Source organism: Panthera onca, chromosome E3, assembly GCF_046562875.1.
Source record: "Panthera onca isolate mPanOnc1 chromosome E3, mPanOnc1 haplotype 2, whole genome shotgun sequence".
Classification (NCBI taxonomy): domain Eukaryota; kingdom Metazoa; phylum Chordata; class Mammalia; order Carnivora; family Felidae; genus Panthera; species Panthera onca.
In genome coordinates this window covers 24,459,393-24,477,520 of record NC_138354.1, presented here as the reverse complement: position 1 = coordinate 24,477,520, position 18,128 = coordinate 24,459,393, and the positions used below count along the sequence as shown (strand labels likewise).

The 18,128-nt window shown below is 45.1% G+C and overlaps 1 protein-coding gene across 1 annotated transcript in view; it reads left to right on the top strand.

Moving 5' to 3' along the window:
* Positions 1–18,128, top strand: part of EEF2K (eukaryotic elongation factor 2 kinase) — a 64,066-nt gene that overhangs the window by 10,822 nt on the left and 35,116 nt on the right. The window contains exon 2 of the mRNA XM_060648753.3: positions 5,118–5,439. Coding sequence (XP_060504736.1) covers positions 5,194–5,439 — 246 coding nt within the window. The 5' untranslated portion in view covers positions 5,118–5,193. The remainder of the gene's footprint in view (positions 1–5,117; positions 5,440–18,128) is intronic.

The following is an 18,128-nucleotide window of genomic DNA, read 5'->3' as shown; positions in this document are numbered from 1 at the left end:
AGGGTCAAGGAGAATGTCGGGTCTGTGGCTCTGGTCATAATTACCCTGTGAACTGGCTCTGGAACGTCAGGCCACTTCCCCTCCCTCAGCTCCCCTCACAAATGGGGACGTCAGCAAGCTGAATTAGTTTAGTCCAGGTCATCAGCGGCACAGCTGGGGTTTGTACCTGCGAGCAGGCTCTTAGCCCCTGGACTACACTGCCTGGAAGCCTGTGGGCTGAAGCTGAGGTTCTGGCCCCTCCCCAGCACCGTCCCAGCCCCCAGAGGCCAGTGACCGGGCTGGGTCCCCTGGCAGCCCCAGACACCACCCTGCCTTGGTCAGCAGAGGTTCTGGCCAAGGGCTGACGGGGGCAGAGCAGGAGCTGGGGCTGGGAGCGGCCGAGAGGGGGAGGAGTGGGCCCAGGGCCCAGGGCAGGTTTTGGTAACCAGCAGGGTCAGGTGGTTCAGGCATTGGCTCCTGACCGTGACTCTGTCCTGCCCACAGGGTAAGAAACAACTCTGCAGTTGATACCTGGGGCGGCCAATTTTCAAGAAATCCCTGTGGGTGGTGCCTTAAGGGAAAAGAATGAAAAGGAAGTAAAGCAAAACAAAAATGAGTGGAGTAGAAAATAGCAGAGCACGTTGTACAAAGTGAGGCTAAGTACAGCTTCCTCACATTTTAATTTGCATTTTGTGTGTACCAAGTTAGGATAGAAATATATTCCCTGCTATGATAGCTGTTAAGAAAGTGCCAGAGCCTCAGATCTAGGAGGCTGCCTGCAGATGGAAGGAGCCATTAGATTGATCTAAAAAAGTATTACCTTGATCTAAAAAAATTTTTAAAGTGTTTTCGTTTATTATTTTATATTGAAAGCAACTCAGCTTGTGAGAAGTTAACACAGTGTAGAAGTGTACAAAGTTCTTTTTTTTTTTTTTTTACAGATTTATTTTGAGAGTGTTTGTGTGTGTGCACAAGTGAGGGAGGGGTGAGAGAGAGAGAGAGAGAGAGAGAGAGAGAGGTTAGTTGAGGGAGAATCCCAACCAAGCAGGCTCCACACTCAGTGTAGAGCCCATTGTAGGGCTCAATCCCACAACCCTGGGATCATGACCTGAGTCAAAATCAAGAGTCAACCACTAAACTGACAGAACCACCCAGGCACCTCTGTACAAAGTTCTTCAAAGTTCCCACCACCCCCACCTTCCAGCTTCCATTATCACTGCCATCCCTGTGTTGGTAGAGCTCCTAGGGGTCCTTGAGGGAAGTCTCAACCCATCTACAAATGTCCTTTTTCTTTTCACCATAATAGACCTGATATTCTTCAACTTGCTTTTTATTTAAAAAAAAAATTTGGGGGGCGCCTGGGTGGCTCAGTTGGTTAAACATCCGACTTCAGCTCAGGTCACGATCTCACGGTCCGTGAGTTCGAGAGAGACACAGCATGATCAGGGAAGGGGCAGAGAGAGAGGGAGACACAGAATCAGAAGCAGGCTCCAGGCTCTGAGCCGTCAGCACAGAGCCCGACGCGGGGCTCGAACTCACGAACTGTGAGATTGTGACCTGAGCTGAAGTCAGACGCCCAACCGACTGAGCCACCCAGGCGCCCCTCAACTTGCTTTTTAAATGTGACAGTTTTGTGGGGTGCCTGGCTGGCTCAGTCAGTAGAGCGTGTGACTCTTGATCTTGGGGTTGTGAGTTGGAACCCCACATTGGGTGTAAAGATTACTTGAAAGTAAAATCTTAAAAAACATAAGTGTCACAGTTTTTTCTGACTTTTTTTTTTTTTTTAATTTTTTTTTTCAACGGTTTTTATTTATTTTTGGGACAGAGAGAGACAGAGCATGAACGGGGGAGGGGCAGAGAGAGAGGGAGACACAGAATCGGAATCAGGCTCCAGGCTCTGAGCCATCAGCCCAGAGCCTGACGCGGGGCTCGAACTCACGGACCGCGAGATCGTGACCTGGCTGAAGTCGGACGCTTAACCGACTGCGCCACCCAGGCGCCCCTCTGACTTTTTTTTAACCTTAGCTTTATTAAAATATAATTCTCAAACCTTATAATCTATCCATGTAAAGTACAATTCAACGGTTTTTAATATATTGGCAGTCATGCAATCAAGACAGTTTTAGAACATTTTCACCAACTCCAAAGAAACACGTTAGCAATTGTTCCCCATTTCCCACCCCCGCAACTCTCCCCTCCCCCATCCATAGGCAATCACTCATGTACTTTCCATCTGTATAGATTTGCCTTCTCTGGGTATTTCATGTAAGTGGATTCATTCAATACATGGTCTTTTGTGGTTAGATTCTCTCACTTAGCATAATGCTTTTAAGGTTCACCCTGTGTCAGTCCTTCCTTTTTGTGACTATTATAGCATTCCATTGTATGGATACGCCACATTTTGTTTATCCATTCATTAGCTGATGGGCATTTGGGTTTGTTTCCCCATTTGGCTATTAGAGATAACACTTCTATGAACATATGTGTACAAGTTTTTGTGTGAATGTTTTCATTTCCCTTGGACGTGTACCCAGAAGTGGAATTCCTGGATCATATGGTAATTCTGTGGTTAACTTTTTGAGGAACTGTCAGACTATTTTCCAAAGTGGTTGCACCATTTTACATTCCTACCAACAGTGTATGAGAGTTTCAATTTCTCCGTACCCTTGCCAACATTTGTTATTTATTGGGTTTTAAAAAATTGATCCCTCCTAGTGGGTGGCTTTGACTTGCATTTCCCTAATGGCTAATGATGTTGAGCATCTTTCACGGGCTTATTGGTCACGAGTATATCTTGTTTAGAGTAATGTCTGTTAAAATTCATTCAAGCCCTTTGCCCATTTTTTATTTGGGTTATTTGTTATTTTATTGTTCAGTTGTATAATATTTATTTTGAGAGAAAGAGACTGTGGGAGAAGAGCAGAGAGAGATGGAGAGAGAATCCCAAGCAGGCTCCATACTCTCAGGGCAGAGCCCGACGCGTGGCTCGATCTCACGAACTGTGAGATCATAACCTGAGCCAAAATCAAGAGTTGGACACTCAACTGACTGAGCCACCCAGGCATCCCACAAATGTTTTGTATTGATGGTGCCTAATTTATCTGTTCTTTTGTTGCTCGTGCTGTTGGTGTCATATCTAAGAAGGCTTTGCCTAACCCACATCACAAGATTTTCTCCCATATTGTTTTCTAAGGGTTAAGTAATGTCTTAGCTTTTATATTTAAGTCTTTGATCTATTTTTAGTTATTTCCTATGATGGGTGTAAGGAAGGGGGTCAATTTCATTCTTTTGCCACATATATTCACATGTCCCAGCGCCGTTTGTTGAAAAGATTATTCTTTCCACATTGAATGGTCTTGGCTCCCTTGTCAAAATCAATGGTTCTAAACGTGAGCGCTCATTTCCGGACTCTCAAATCTATTCCATTGATCTGTGTCTATCCTTACACCAATACCAACTGTCTTGATTACCGCAGCTACTGTAGCAAGTTTTGAACTCAGGAAGTGTGACTCCTTCAACTTTGTTCCTCTTTTCTCAAGACTGTTTTGGCTATTTTGGGACCCTTGAATTTCCATGTGAACTTTAGGACCCATTTGTTAATTTCTTCAAAGAAGCCACTAGGATTTTGATTGTGATCGGATTGAGTCTATAGATCAATTTGGGGAGTATGGGCATCTTAGCAATATTAAATCATCCTCTAATCTGTGAACACAGAATATCTTCCCATTTTTTTTAGGTCTTTAATTTCTTTCAACATGTTGTGTTTCTCAGTGTATGAGTCATGTACTTCTTTTATTAAATTTATTCCCAAGTATTCTTTTTGAAGTCCTTAATAGGTGAGCTTGTTTTCTTAATTTCATTTTTGGATTTTTCATTCCTAATGTGTAGAAATACTATTGATTTTTGTATCCTACAATCTTGCTGAACTTTTTTTTTTATTGTTTTTGCATGTCTGCGTGTATCTAGAGTTTCCCCTTTCTTCTAACAGTCACACAGCACTTCATGGTATAGAAAACTCTAATTAATTTGACATGCTTCCACTGGTGGACATTGTGGGCTGTTACCATTTTTTTGCTGTTACTGATTATGCTAAAGAGAACATTGTTTAGGGCACACAACCATTCTGGGGGCGTGTATTGAGTGCCCACTCTCTGCCAGGTACTCTTTGAGGCACTGGAGATACAGACAGTAAAAAAGTAAAGGAGGTTTCAGCTTGGGAATATCTCTGTGATGAGAATAAAGCAGATGTGCTAAGGAGTAACTGGATATGTATATGAGAGGAGTTCTTTGAATTGAGGGGCTGGAGAATATTTCTCTAGAGAGGCGACTATTGAGCTAGGATCCAACTGATGAGAAAGAACCCACTGTTGGAAGGTTGGGAAGATTGTTCCAGGCACAGGGAATAGCAAGTACAAAGGCCCTGGGGTAGAAATGGGCTCCCCGTGTTCACCAAACAGAAAGCAAGCCAGTGGGCCTTGGAGAGCTGCCAAGGCCAGAGGATAAGTGGGCAGGGGCCAGACTAAGGCTGGCCTTGTAGCCTTAAAAGCCGTTTATGTTTTTTTTCAACTTTTAAAAAATGTTTGTTTGTTTGTTTATTTATTTAGAGAGGGAGAGACAGAGCGTGAGCAGGGGAGGGGCAGAGAGAGAGGGAGACACAGAATCCGAAGCAGGCTCCAGGCTCTGAGCTGTCAGCACAGAGCCCGACGCGGGGCTCCAACTCACAAACCATGAGATCATGACCTGAGCCATAGTCAGACGTTCAGCTGACTGAGCCACCCAGGCGCCCCAGCCATTTACATTTTATTAATAATGGGGAGAGAAGCTCCCAGAGGGTGTTAAGCAGAGGAATGATTTAATCTACTTTATGTTCTAAAACGATTGCTCTAGTTGCTTAAGAAGCATTTATTTTCCCTGCCTTATTTCAAACACAGAGTTCTTCGAAGTGGAATTACTGGGTCGACGGGTTTGTACGTTAAAAATGTTCTTAGATGCCGCCTGCCAGGTGCCTCCCCAAAAGATAGCTGTAGTTTTCACTCGGAGGGTGCCAGCTCTTTGTCACCAGGGGCATTCGCAGTAAGGTGCACAGCGAGTTCTGACTCCCTGGACCCCGGCACCCATTGTCTTGCTTCCCTTTGCAGGACCCACACTGCTGCATTTACACTATAACTCTGGCTGTACCGCCCACCCCTTGGGTAACACGGGCATCCCAGGAAGATGGCAGACGAAGACCTCATTTTTCGCCTGGAAGGTGTTGATGGCGGCCAGACCCCCCGGGCTGGTCACGACGGTGATTCCGAGGCAGACAGCGACGATGAGGAAAGTTACTTCATCTGCCCCATCACTGATGACCCTAGGTCACACCAGAATGTCAATTCCAAAGTTAATAACTACTACAGCAACCTAACGAAGAGCGAGCAGTATGGCTCCAGTGGGTCCCCTGCAAGCTCCTTCCACTTTAAGGTGAGTGGACCACCCACTCCACCCCGGCCCACCTGCCGCAAGGGATGGGGAAGTGGGGTCACTGATTGGGGTCGTCTCTGTGTTTCCATCCCCTGGGCAGCACTCTGAGCCCTGGAGATTGGCAGATATGCCTGTTAAGCTGGGAGGTTTTTGTTGGCTTAAAACAAGTCTCATTACTTTAGAGGTGTTTTTCTAAAAAAAAAAAAAAAAAAAATTTTTAATGTTTATTTATTTTTGAGAGAGACAGAATATGAGTGGGGGAGGGGCAGAGAGAGAGGGAGACACAGACTCCGAATCAGGCTCCAGTCTCTGAGCCGTCAGCACAGAGCCTGATGCGGGGCTCGAACTCACGAACCATGAGATCATGACCTGAGCTAAAGTCAGACGCTCAACCGACTGAGCCACCCAGGTGCCCCTAGAGAGGTGTTTTTCAAATAGCTGCTTCGGACCCACTGCTGGGTCACGAAAACCTTGACCAACTTTTAAAAAATTGCAACAGAACAGAATAGACCAGGCCATCCTGGAGACCAGTGAAAATTGTAAAGATCTTATTTTTTGGTACCTATGCTCACACACGTTCACATGTGTAGAAGTGGTGACCCAGTTGGTTGTTGTCAGCCAGGCTCTAATCATGTAAATATTTGCATTTCATCCCTGATGTGTGTGTATGTGGGTCCAGGGACCTGATGTAAAATGTAGTTCTTCATGTTGGTTGTAGTAAAAAAATGCCACTGCCTTAATATAACACTGTATGTTAACTATACTGGAATTAAAATAAAGCTCTTAATAAAAAATTTTTTAAAAAACCATGCTTGGGGTTAGGCAACCTTCTGGATTGAGGAAAAGCATACTTACTTTGTTCAGGATTTGTCTTCATGCCAGGGCAAAGCTGGTCTAAAGGGGTAGGGGAAAGATGAACATCATCGGGCTTTTGTATAATAACTGGTGGTGAAAAAAATTTCATTTTATTAGTTAGTAATCTCTATGCCCAATGTGGGGCTCAAACTCATGACCCAGAGGGGTGCCTGGATGGCTCAGTCGGTATATTGTCCCACTTCGGCTGAGGTCATGATCTCGTGGTTTGTGGGTTTTAGCCCCATATCAGTCTCTGTGCCGACAGCTCAGGGCCTGGAGCCTGCTTCAGATTCTGTGTCTCCCTCTCTCTCTGCCCCTCCCCTGCTCGGGCTCTGTCTCTCTCTGTCTTTCAGAAACGAATAAACGTTAAAAAAAAATTTCAAACTCATGACCCCGCGATCAAGAGTCACATGCTCTCCCAGCTGAGCCAGTCAGGCGCCCCCCCCAAAATTTTAAATTTATCCTGATTTAATTTAATGCCCACCAACAGAAGGTATCTGTTAGTACCATAAGCAAAATGCAAATTACCACTTTGGGATTTAGAATTGGAGTCATTCTTCTGTAACTTCAAAATTAATCTGTTTTTAGAAAATTAATGATTCTAGGGGTTCCTGGGTGGCTCAGTCAGCTGAACAAACTGACTCTTGATTTTGGCTCATGTCATGATCCCAGGGTCATGGGATTGAGCCCCGCCTCAGGCTCTGTACTGAGCATGGAGCCTGCTTAAGATTCTTTCTCCCTCTGCCCCTCTCCCCCTGCTCATGCTCTCTTAAAAAAAAATAATAATTCTAGTTCTTGGACAGTTGGATTTTTTTTTCCTATCGGGGCCAGAGTTCTGGCTTAAGTCTCTGTGGGACAGGCAGCTCCAGAAATAGCCCTGTGGGTCTCCTCTGAGGTTGGGGGCCCCCGAGGGGTCGGACTGAGGCTTGCCCTGCTTTTCCCATACTGAGCCAGCCTCTGAAACTCACACCCAGCCCCATGGAGGGCAGCACAGGGAGGGCAGGAGAGCAGTCTGGCACTCCTGTCTGTTCACTGTGGGTCACGGAGGCTTGAGGAAACACAGATCCCTGAGGAATCCTGTACCACATGTGAGGGAATCTGGGAACCAGCGGGGGCTGCAGGGCTCAGGGCTTGTGAATCAGAAACCAGCTCATGCCAGCTGAAGGGAGGAAGGGTATCCATTATAACAGTCCAGGAGTATTTCTGGGGACCCAGGGAGAGAAGTAATATCTGGTCTCTCAGGGCACAGGTCTAGGAACCAGGAGATAGCATGACTGTCTCTCCCTGTCTCTCTTTCCCTATCCTTTATTCTTCTCTGCCTCATTCTAGACAGTGGGAAGATAGACCCCTATGGCCCCAGTGTCCCCTCATTACAGATGGAGCCATGTGCAAAGACAGACTTGACCTTCTCCGTCCCAATTGCAAGGGGCAAATATCTGTTTGGCCCAGCCTGGGTCAGGCATTCTCTCTCTCTGACTCAGTCATTTCTGTCCAGTGCATGGGATTGAGGGGTGGGGAGGGTGTCGCACAAGAGGGGACTGCCTCAGGGAAGGAGGATCCTGGTGGCTTCCTTGGGGGGCAGACCTGGCAGCTGACCCCATGAGCCCAGTTGAGGCTTTTGGGAAGACACTGAGAGGGCCCAGGAACTGAAAGGCCTCAGACACAGACGGCCAGTCCCTGACCACAAAATGTAGTATGGTAAAGCCTTTATAAAGGAAGTGCAGACGGGAGGTTTGTCTGTCTGTCCGTGGCTTTAGGATGTGAGCCTCATGAGGGCAGGGCACTGTGGCGTTTATCACTCATCCCCAGTACCTGGGGCCATGCTCTGCACACAGTAAGTACTTGCTTCAGAATTGGGCAGGGGGGACGGGTGGGAGACTACTCAACTGACTTCACTGTGGGTGCCCTCTTGATAAAGGACAGTATTTATGTAAAACATCAACCCCTGTGGGCCACTTGACAATAGTCCTTAAAATAAAAAATATACCTCAGATGGCAATTCGATCTCTGGAGACTCTTCCTCAGCCAAAGTGTTCCCACTGGGGTACTGTTGGCATTGGGGGAAGGACAATTCTTTGTTGGGTGGGACTGTCCATTCTATTATAGGTTATTCAGCAGGTCTGACCCCTACCCACTAAGAGCTGCATTTCCCCCCTGTTCCTTACAACAATCCAAAATGTTTCCCATTATGTGTTTGCAAAGCCCATACGGGAGGGTACCCACTTCAGTTTAGAACCAGTATAGAAGAGGGACGCCTGGGTAGCTCAGTCAGAGAAGCATCTGACTCTTGGTTTTGGCTCAGGTCATGATTTCAGTTTCATGAGTTTGAGCCCCGCTTCAGGCTCTGCACTGACCGTTCGGAGCCTGCTTGGGATTCTCTCTCTGCCCTTCCCCCACTTGCACTGTCTCTGTCTGCCTCTCTCTCTCAAACAATAAAAAAATAAAAAAAAACAGTATAGAAGTATTTGTACAAGTGTTCAAGTTTGCATATTCAAAGATGTTGCAGTATTGTTTGTAATAAAGAAAAAATGGACATAGCTCAGAGGTCTATCAAGAGGGGCTTATTTAAATGATAAACCATGGTCCTAAGAGAATAGTGTATTTACATTAAAACAAAGATGATGTTGGGGAGCCTGGGTGACTCAGTTGGTTGAGCAGCCGACTTCGGCTCAGGTCATGATCTCACGGTCCGTGAGTTCAAGCCCCGCGTCGGGCTCTGTGTTGACAGCTCAGAGCCTGGAGCCTGTTTCGGATTCTGTGTCTCCCTCTCTCTGACCCTCCCCCATTCATGCTCTGTCTCTCTCTGTCTCAAAAATAAATAAACGTTTAAAAAAATAAAAAAAAAAAAAACAAAGGTGATGTTTATATGTAATTTGATTTGAAAATTGTGCCAAGATATGTATATATATATTTGGAGGGAAAATCCATGAAAAGCAGAGGGATAGTAATGGGTCTATAATTAGCACAAAAAATGTTAGCTATTTTTATTTTTATACACTGCTACGTAAAAAAGCAAGCTGAAATATAATACAATCTCACATTTATCCAAAAAACTATACACACATCTTAGTATTTGCATCACAAAAACTGCTGGAAGAATTTGCACCCAATGGTTAACGGTGATTCTCTCTGGGGGAGAGGATGCCACTATGGGAGACTTTATGTTATATATATTTTTAAACATTTGGGACTTTTTTTTTAATGTTTATTTATTTTTGAGAGAGAGAGAGAGCAAGCAAGCACAAGGGGGAGGGGCAGAGAGTCGGGAGAGAGAGAGAATCCCCAACAGGCTCCGCGCTGTCAGCACAGAGCCCGATGCGGGGCTTGAACCCACGAGCTGTAAGATCATTACCTGAGCCAAAATCAAGAGTCAGAAACTTAACCGACTGAGCCACACAGGCGCCCCAAACACTTGGAATGTTTAAACCACACCTATGTATTACTTGTGTGCAGAAGAAGGTGTTTTTAGAAGAAAAATAAAGCAAAACATCCAGATCACCTCCCCTCCCTCAAACAAACAAAGTAGTAAATAGCCCCTCCGTAAAACTTCTACGAGGCATAGTTCAAAATCCTCACCGAGGATGGGAGTGCTTGTGGTCCCCAGGGACCCTTCTGGGCTCTGTTCACCCCACACTTCTGCCTGCTCCTGGAATAGGCTTCCCTTTTCATGCCTCAGCCTGAAACCTCTTTAAACTGATGGTTGATCCGGTCTGTTAAAATGATTGTCCTGGCTCCCTCAGGATGTGTGGTTTAAGACACCCTGCCCTGGCTATCTCTTGTGCATTCCCTGGGGATCATAGGAGACCTCTGTGTGTGTCTGTTATCCTCTGAGTCAGCTGCTGCCTCCAAGGCTAGGGACTGTGTCTCATTGCACTTCCCATTCCCTATACTTGGTAGAATGACCATTTATGGACAAGACTGTGCCCCTTCGTTGCCCACCGTCCTAGGTAACTGAAAGCAGGCTCTGTGGTGTTCCTGTGGTCTGTGGCAGCTTCAGAGGGGGACAGCAGCTCAGTTTTCCAAACTTCACTCGTGCTGGCGCTCCTCAAAGCTAATGTGTTTTTGTTTACTGTTGACATGGCAACCTGGCTTGTTCAACCAAAATGGCCACCTGGAGTTCCTCCAGAGAGGCACCACCCTGGCAGGTACCGGGCATGTATTGTGAACAGTCCAGTTCTGTCACTGCCTTCTGCCTAGTTCCCCGGAGGGGTGTGGGGGGGGGGGTGTGGGGGGTGGTGGCGGAATCTTTAAGGGGGCCACCCTGTTGATAGAATATCAGGCAGCCAAGCAAGGATATTTATAGAGTTTCCTATAACATGGGAAAGTGCTTCTGCTCTAGAGTTAAATTTAAATAGCAGAATATACAGTACAGTTACAGCTTTGTTAAAACACACTTGCACGTGCATGCACACACATACACACACAGAACAAAAGTGTGGAAGGAAGTATATCAACACACCAGCCGGGACTGCCTTTGGATACTAGGAGTGATTGTATTTCCTTTCTACTGCTCTGTCATTTCTCCCCTTTCTAGAATAAGCATATGTGTTTTTAATTTTTTAATAAAGTGGGAAATTTGATTTTAAGAAATTGTTCTCCTGGTCTGGGAGTATCTTGGGGATCAGTCTATATCAGCACATATAGATCACCTCTTTTTTTTTTTTTTTAAGTGAATTATGTTCCATCACATGATGTTCATGGATTTATTTAGCCACCTCGCCTCTTGGGGACACTTTCATTATCCGCACCCCCCCCCCGCTCTTTTTTTTGCTTACAACAGTGCTGTAATAAATCTCCTTGTATGTATAGCTAAGCAAACTTTAAAATGCATATATTTCAGCAGTGCTGGGTGGCTCAGTAGGTTGAGCGTCAGACTTCGGCTCAGGTCATGATCTCATAGTTTGTGATTTTGAGCCACACATCGATTTGGGATTCTTTCTCTCTCTTCCTCTCTTTCAGCCCTTCCCCCACTCGTGCTCTGTGTCTCGGAATAAATAAGTAAACTAAAAAAATAATTACTATAAAATGCATATATTTTATAATATGTAAATAATATGTATACAAGGTAAAGAGAATTCACACTGTATCAGTGGAATAGTGAAAAGTCAGCCTCCCACCTCAGACCAGCTTCCCTTAGGGATGTCCTTCCAGAAATGTTCCTTGCCTATATACACATCTATATGTATATGGCCCTCCCCACCGTTTTTTATGGAATTGTTAGCTGCCTGCAGACCTGTTTTGCGCTCCTGTGGCTGTCTTCCCACATTGGCACGTATGAGCTGGCATCAGCTAGTACTTGTATAACAGCCACTCTGGGCTGGGCAGGCACTGCCCTGCACTCTTTATTCATTTAATCTACACGGCAGTCCTGTAAGGATGGGCGTTTTGCAGACAGTAAACTTGAGGCTCTGAGATCTTTTTTTTTATTAAAAAAAATTTTTTTTATATTTATTTATTTTTGAGAGAGAGGGAGAGACAGAGCATGAGCAGGGGAGGGGTAGAGAGAGAGGGAAACACAGAATCTGAAGCAGGCTCCAGGCTCTGAGCTGTCAGCACAGAGCCCAACGTGGGACTCGAACTCACGAACTGCGAGATCATGACTTGAGCCTAAGTCGGACATTCAGCCGACTGAGGCACCTAGGCGCCCCTGAGGCTCTGAGATCTTAATCACTTGATGCTTGTCGTGATGGCAGCATGGTGCAGCTTATTTTGTTGTTTTGTAATGGCTGAATATCATGTCTGGAAGCCCCATAATATACTGAGTCAGTCCCTCATGGATGGACTGGAAGGTCGTTTCCAGTCTTCTGCTACTACAAACATCTCTTCCTTAAACATCTTTGTGCATATGTCCTTGTGCCCAAGCAGGGTGCACCTGCCAGATAAATCCCCAGAGGTGGATGTTTAAGAACACAGCTGGACATTGGCGGCTGTCCTTCAAAGAGTCTGCACCAATGTCTGTCCCCACGCTGTATGGGCACATCTGCTTCCCACGCCCTTGTTGGTGGACTTTGGTGATTACACATCTTTTCAGCCCACCAAGGGTGGCTCTAACAGCTTGGTCAGAGGCAGCGATTACCCCAGAATGAGATGGACATGCCAGCCTTTGATGACTCACTGGGAAGAGAGGCATCCCTGTCCATCTGAGCCCCAGGAAGCCCCACCCTGGCAGCTTTGGGCTTCTGTCCCTGACTAGTGACCACAGGAAGCTCTGTGCACACCCAGAGGTGATGAACATTTTGGGGCTCTGCCCACTGCTTTGAGAATGCAGAATCAGACAGGGAAGGTTAGGCATCCGGTGTCCACAAAGCTTTGGACTTCTAGCAAGATGAGGGCCTGCTAGGCAGATGAAGGAAAAAGAGGGTGACAATGGCAGTGGGCAGGAGGCCACCCAGTGACCTGCTGTCTGAAAAACAGGATGAGGCTGAGGAGATTCAAGCCTGACCACAGGGACTCCTCTTTCTGAAGTCTGTGCATGGGCTAAAATGCTCAAATCCAGGGCGCCTGGGTGACTCAGTCAGCTAAGTGTCTGACTCTTGGTTTCAGCTCAGGTCATGATCTCATGGTTGATGGGTTCGAGCCCCGCATTGGGCTCTGCACTGGTAGTGTAGAGCTTGCTTGGGATTCTCTCTCTCTCTCTCTCTCTCTCTCTCTCACTCTCTGCCCCCTCCCTGCTTGTGTGCTCTCTCTCTCTCTGAAAATAAATAAACATTAAATATATATATATATATATATATATACATATACATATATATATATACACATATAAAATGCTCAAATCCTTTATGGAAATGTGCTGGGGTACAGGGGCTCCCTTCTTCAATTTTACTTTATGTTTTTAGCAGCTTCATTGAAATATAGTTCATATAACATACAGTTTAACCATTGAAAATGTCTAATTCAGCAGCTTTAAGTATAGTTATTCAATTTTGCGTCCACATCACCACAATCAATTTTAGCCTGTTTTCATTAGTCCTGAAAAGAAACCCCGCATCTATCTCTCAGCCATAACCCGCAAGCATCCCCATCCCACCCAACCCCTGCAACCACTAATCTGCTTTCAGTCTCTATGGATTTGCCTTTTCTGGACCTTTCATATAAATAGGATTCTGTGACATGGGGTCTCTTGTGTCTGGCTTCTCATTGCAGTGTTTTCAAGATTCATGCATGTAGAAGCATGTGTCAGTGCTCATTTTTTTATTGCCGAATACTACCCAGTGCATGGACATACCACATTTTATTTGTTCATCTGTTGATGTGCCTTGGGGTGGTTTCTCCCTTTTGGCTTTTGCAAATAATGCTACATGAATTGCTGTGTGGATGCATGTTCATTTCTCCTGGGAGTGAATTGCTGGGTCACATGGTCGTACTCTATGTTTGGCTCTCCTTTTTACAAAAGAGCAAGGAACTTGGGGTTTGACGGGCTTGGTCTGAGTTTGGGGTCTGCCGGTTCCTGGCTACTGCAGGTCTATAGGCAAGTTACCTCCTTGCTCTTGGAGCCTTGGGCTTTTCTGCAGTAGACTAGGGAACTGTCCTACCTGCCTGGCTGCCCTTTACAAGACTGCCATGAGGTGCAGGCTGGGATTCTGTCTGGGAAGGTAGCTTCCAGGGGGCAAGGGCATTATGCCACCCTCGGGGATGTCACTGCATTGCTGATTATTATTTCCATCCTTCCCATCCTTTCTTCTCTAACCCTGGCTCTGAATCCGACTGGTCGGGGGAGAACAGCTGCAACTATTCCTTTTGACAGAGAGATTTGTTTAGGACTTTTAGCTATGTTTCTTTGGCAGTTACTTGTGTGATTCCTTATGGAAGTAATCCATGTTCCTTGCAGAAAACAGCGAAAGTGTAGATATAATTGCTGTTAAGGTCTTAGTGTGTATTTTAGTCTTTTCTGCATTTCACTATAAATATAGACTTGACTAAATAAATAGGGACTTTTATTGCATTATGTATCTATGTCTTCAGAAACCAGTTTTTCTTGGCAAACAAGAGATGGTGCATATCTTTCCATATTAGTAAATGTGGATCTAGTTCATCTTTTTTTCTTAACGGCTCCATGGCAGCCTGGATGTGCCCCAGTTCCTTTAAACATTTCCTCCTGTGGGATACTTAGACGGTTTCCAGTTTTTTGCTGCCATAGCCAGTGCTGAGACCCACGGAAATTGCATGAAACCTCTAAATGCATGTGGTTCAGAGTGGGACAGGCACATAACACTTCCCTAGCGAAGTGGCCTCTTCCCTAGTAATAAGCAAGAAAACTTCCCCAATTCTTCCTGCTTCTTTTATATGTCCTTGGGTGTAGCTTAACCCTTTACTGTCAACCAGGAGGGGCGAGTCAGGCTGACACAGAGCTACAGACAGTTCTTGGAGTCTACAGAAAGGGACATGGGAAAAGACCATAATGTCCACTTGGGGAAAAACAGTTGATGTTTCAGGGAGGATTTAGGCAGCTTCAAGATGCTTCCTCGTGTAAGATCCAGAGGCCTTGATTGCTGTGTTGGGTGATAATAAGAATAGCAATATAAAAACAGGACCAACAGTAATAACATCCTATGTGCCAAAGAAATTGCAAACACATACCCCAGCCCCACTCCTGGCATATTCCAGGAAATTTGTTGTTGTTGTTTCTTACTTTTATTATGATTATATTTATTTTTATTTTGTACTCTCAGTCTTTAAGGAACCAAAGTTTTTTCTGATCTCTAGGCAGGGTTATATTTTCCTTTTTAGGAAATCCCCTTGGCCTGCCCATTCTGTGTAAGATCCTGCACCAACAACTGAATTCGGATCTTTTATTTTATTTCATTTTATTTTATTTTATTTTATTTTATTTTAATTTTATTTTTTTCGGATCTTTAGAACTAGAGAATGCTAGAGTTGGCAGGGCCTTAAGAATCACCTAACCCAGTGATCTTTGTTAACTTTGACTTGTAAGTGCAATACCTGAAAGGTATTCAATATGTTAATATTCTTGTAGTAAAAAAATGCAAACAACATAGGTAAACCTATCCCCCAGAGATAACTGTTTTTTATCATTTTGGTAGAAAACACTTTTCAGACCTCTTTTATGCACTTATATGTAAAGATACACTTATGTGTATATGTACAGACACACACATCCTTAGAAATCCGTAATGCTGGGGAGCCTTGTTGGCTCAGTTGGTTAAGCATCTTACTCTTGATTTTGGCTCAGATCATGATCTCACGGTTCATGGGATGGAGCCCTATGCTGACAGTGCTGAGCCTGCTTGACATTCTCTCTCTCCCCATCTCTCTGCACCTCTGCACGCACACTCTCTCTCTCAAAATAAGTAAATAAACTTAAAAAAAAAAAAAATCCATAGTGCTGATTTGTGGGTTTCCTCCACCAGTAAATGGTGTCATACTGCTTGCATTATTCAGCAACTTGCTTTTTACCTTCTAAACAATAAGTCGTAGAGTTTGTCCATTCAATATCTTAATCTGTTTTTTTTTAAGTTTATTTATTTTTTTTAGTAATTCCTATACCCAACATGGAGCTTGAACCCACGACCCCTGAGATCAAGAGTTGCATGCTTTTCCCACTGAGCCAGCCAATCCCAATACCTTGATCTTCCTAATGGCTGCATACTAGTCTGCCAGGTGTATGGAATCATCCCCCTGTGGACAGGCAGGTTGTCGGCAATGCCTGAGCGTTATGTAGCATTATAAGCACGGACCCATCTTTAGGTTACTCACCTGTGCACACCAGAGTAGGTGATCCGCATGGCTGGGTCACAAGTCAGTGAAGGTACTGGCAGATGCCTCTCAAAGGTGGCAGTACCTGCTTCCACCCCCTCAGTGCCTGAGAGTACCCATTCCTCAGGCATCCATAAACACCTGTTTTTCTCAGCCTGATGGATAAAATAGTACACCGGTGATTTGCAGCTCATTACAGGGCTGTTGAACTGTAATGAGCATTACAACCTCAGTGAGCCCCTATTTCTTTTCTTTTTTTTAAGATTTATTTTTTTGAAAGAGAGAGTGTGCCTGTGCACGCGTGGGGGAGGGGCAGCAGGAGAGGGGAACAGAGGATCTGAAGCGGGCTCTGTGCTAACAGAAGAGAGCCTGATGTGGGGCTTGAACGCATGAACCATGAGATCATGACCTGAGCCGAAACCAAGAGTCGGAGGCTTAACCAACTGAGCCACCCAGGTGCCCCAGTGAGCCACTTGCTATTTCTTTTTTTTTTTAATTAAAAAAAAATGTTTTTTAATGTTTATTTACTCTTGAAGGAGAGAGATAGAAAGTGAGTGGGGGAGGGGCAGAGAGAGAGGGAGACACAGAATCTGAAGCAGGCTCCAGGCTCTGAGCTGTCAGCACACAGCCCGATGCGGGTCACGATCTGTGAGATCACGATCTGAGTGAAGTTGGTTGCCCAGCTGACTGAGCCACCCAGGCACCCTGCCACTTGCTATTTCTGAAGAGAATGTGTCTACCCCAGGAAAAAAGTTGGCCACTAGGAGTCAAAACATTCTTCATTGTCTTTTGTAAACAAGGAAATGGAGGTTCCCCAGTTAGTCAGCCATGGGTAGGAACCAGAGTCCAGGGAACAGATCTTAGTACAAGACCTTTTATATTGTGCTTTTAAAAAAAAGTTAGTTGCACTAAACCCATCTGTTGCCAACAAGGTGTGGCGTGATTCTTTTCTGGGTTTGGAAAAAAAGGTCGTTTGATCCTGTGAAATAACGTGTCCTCAAATTCTGAAATACTTTTTTTCTAGACTGTTTTTTCAGTTGGAGCCATAGCCTCTAACCAGGAGGAAATTTTTTTTTAATTCTTATTTATTTTTGAGAGCGGGGGGAGAGGCAGAGAGAGAGGGAGACAGAGGATGTAAAGCAGCTCCGACCCATCAGTGAAGAGCCCAATGTGGGGCTCGAACTCACAAACCACAAGATCATTGACCTGAGCCAAAGTGCCAAAGTGGGACGCTTAAACTGACTGAGCCACCAAGGTGCCCCCAGGAGATAGCTTCTGTTGATACTCCTCATTGAATGGGGAATTGGGGGAGCATTTGAGTCACCAGTTAAGAGAGGCGCAGTTGGAGAGGCATGTGTCACAGGTAGGGAATGGGGCACTTGTCCAGACAGGCTCAGAACACTATAGCTTCCTTGACAGGCAGGGGTCAGAGTCTATCTCTTCCATTCACAGCAGCTGGAATATGAGAGGGACAGTGGCACTTTTTTGTTAAGTACAGAGATTCAGGAACTGTTTTAATTACAAACATGTCTGCTGCTGGGTTATTTATAACAGGGAAGAATAGTAACAAGCTCAAAGTCTGACAGCGGAGATCCACAGGTGAATGGTTAAGTCAATAATGACAAACCCATACAATGGATTACTTAGGCAGCTGTTACAGCTAACTTGTAAATTCATGATGTCACGTTTGTGTTTAAAAATGTAAGTGACGTGCAGGGGGCGCCTGGGTGGCTTAGTTGGTTGGGCGTCGGACTTTGGCTCAGGTCATGATCTTGCGGTTCATCAGTTCCAGCCCTGCATCAGGCTCTGTGCTGACAGCTCAGAGCCTGGAGCCTGCTTCGGAGTCTATGTGTGTGTGTGTGTGTGTGTCTCTCTCTGCCCCTCCCCTGCTCACACTCTGTCTTTTACTATCTGCCTCAGAAAAAAATAAACATGAAAAAAAAATGTTAAATGTAAGTGATGTGTCCTCAGCCTCTTGGAGTATAATTTTGGAGAAACTTTTTGGAGGAGAACTCCAAACTTGTACGTTTTAAATGTGGTCCAGCAATTACACTTGCAAGAAATATGTCCTACCGAGATCTTGCACAATCGCATAAAGATTTAGATGCGAGGGTGTT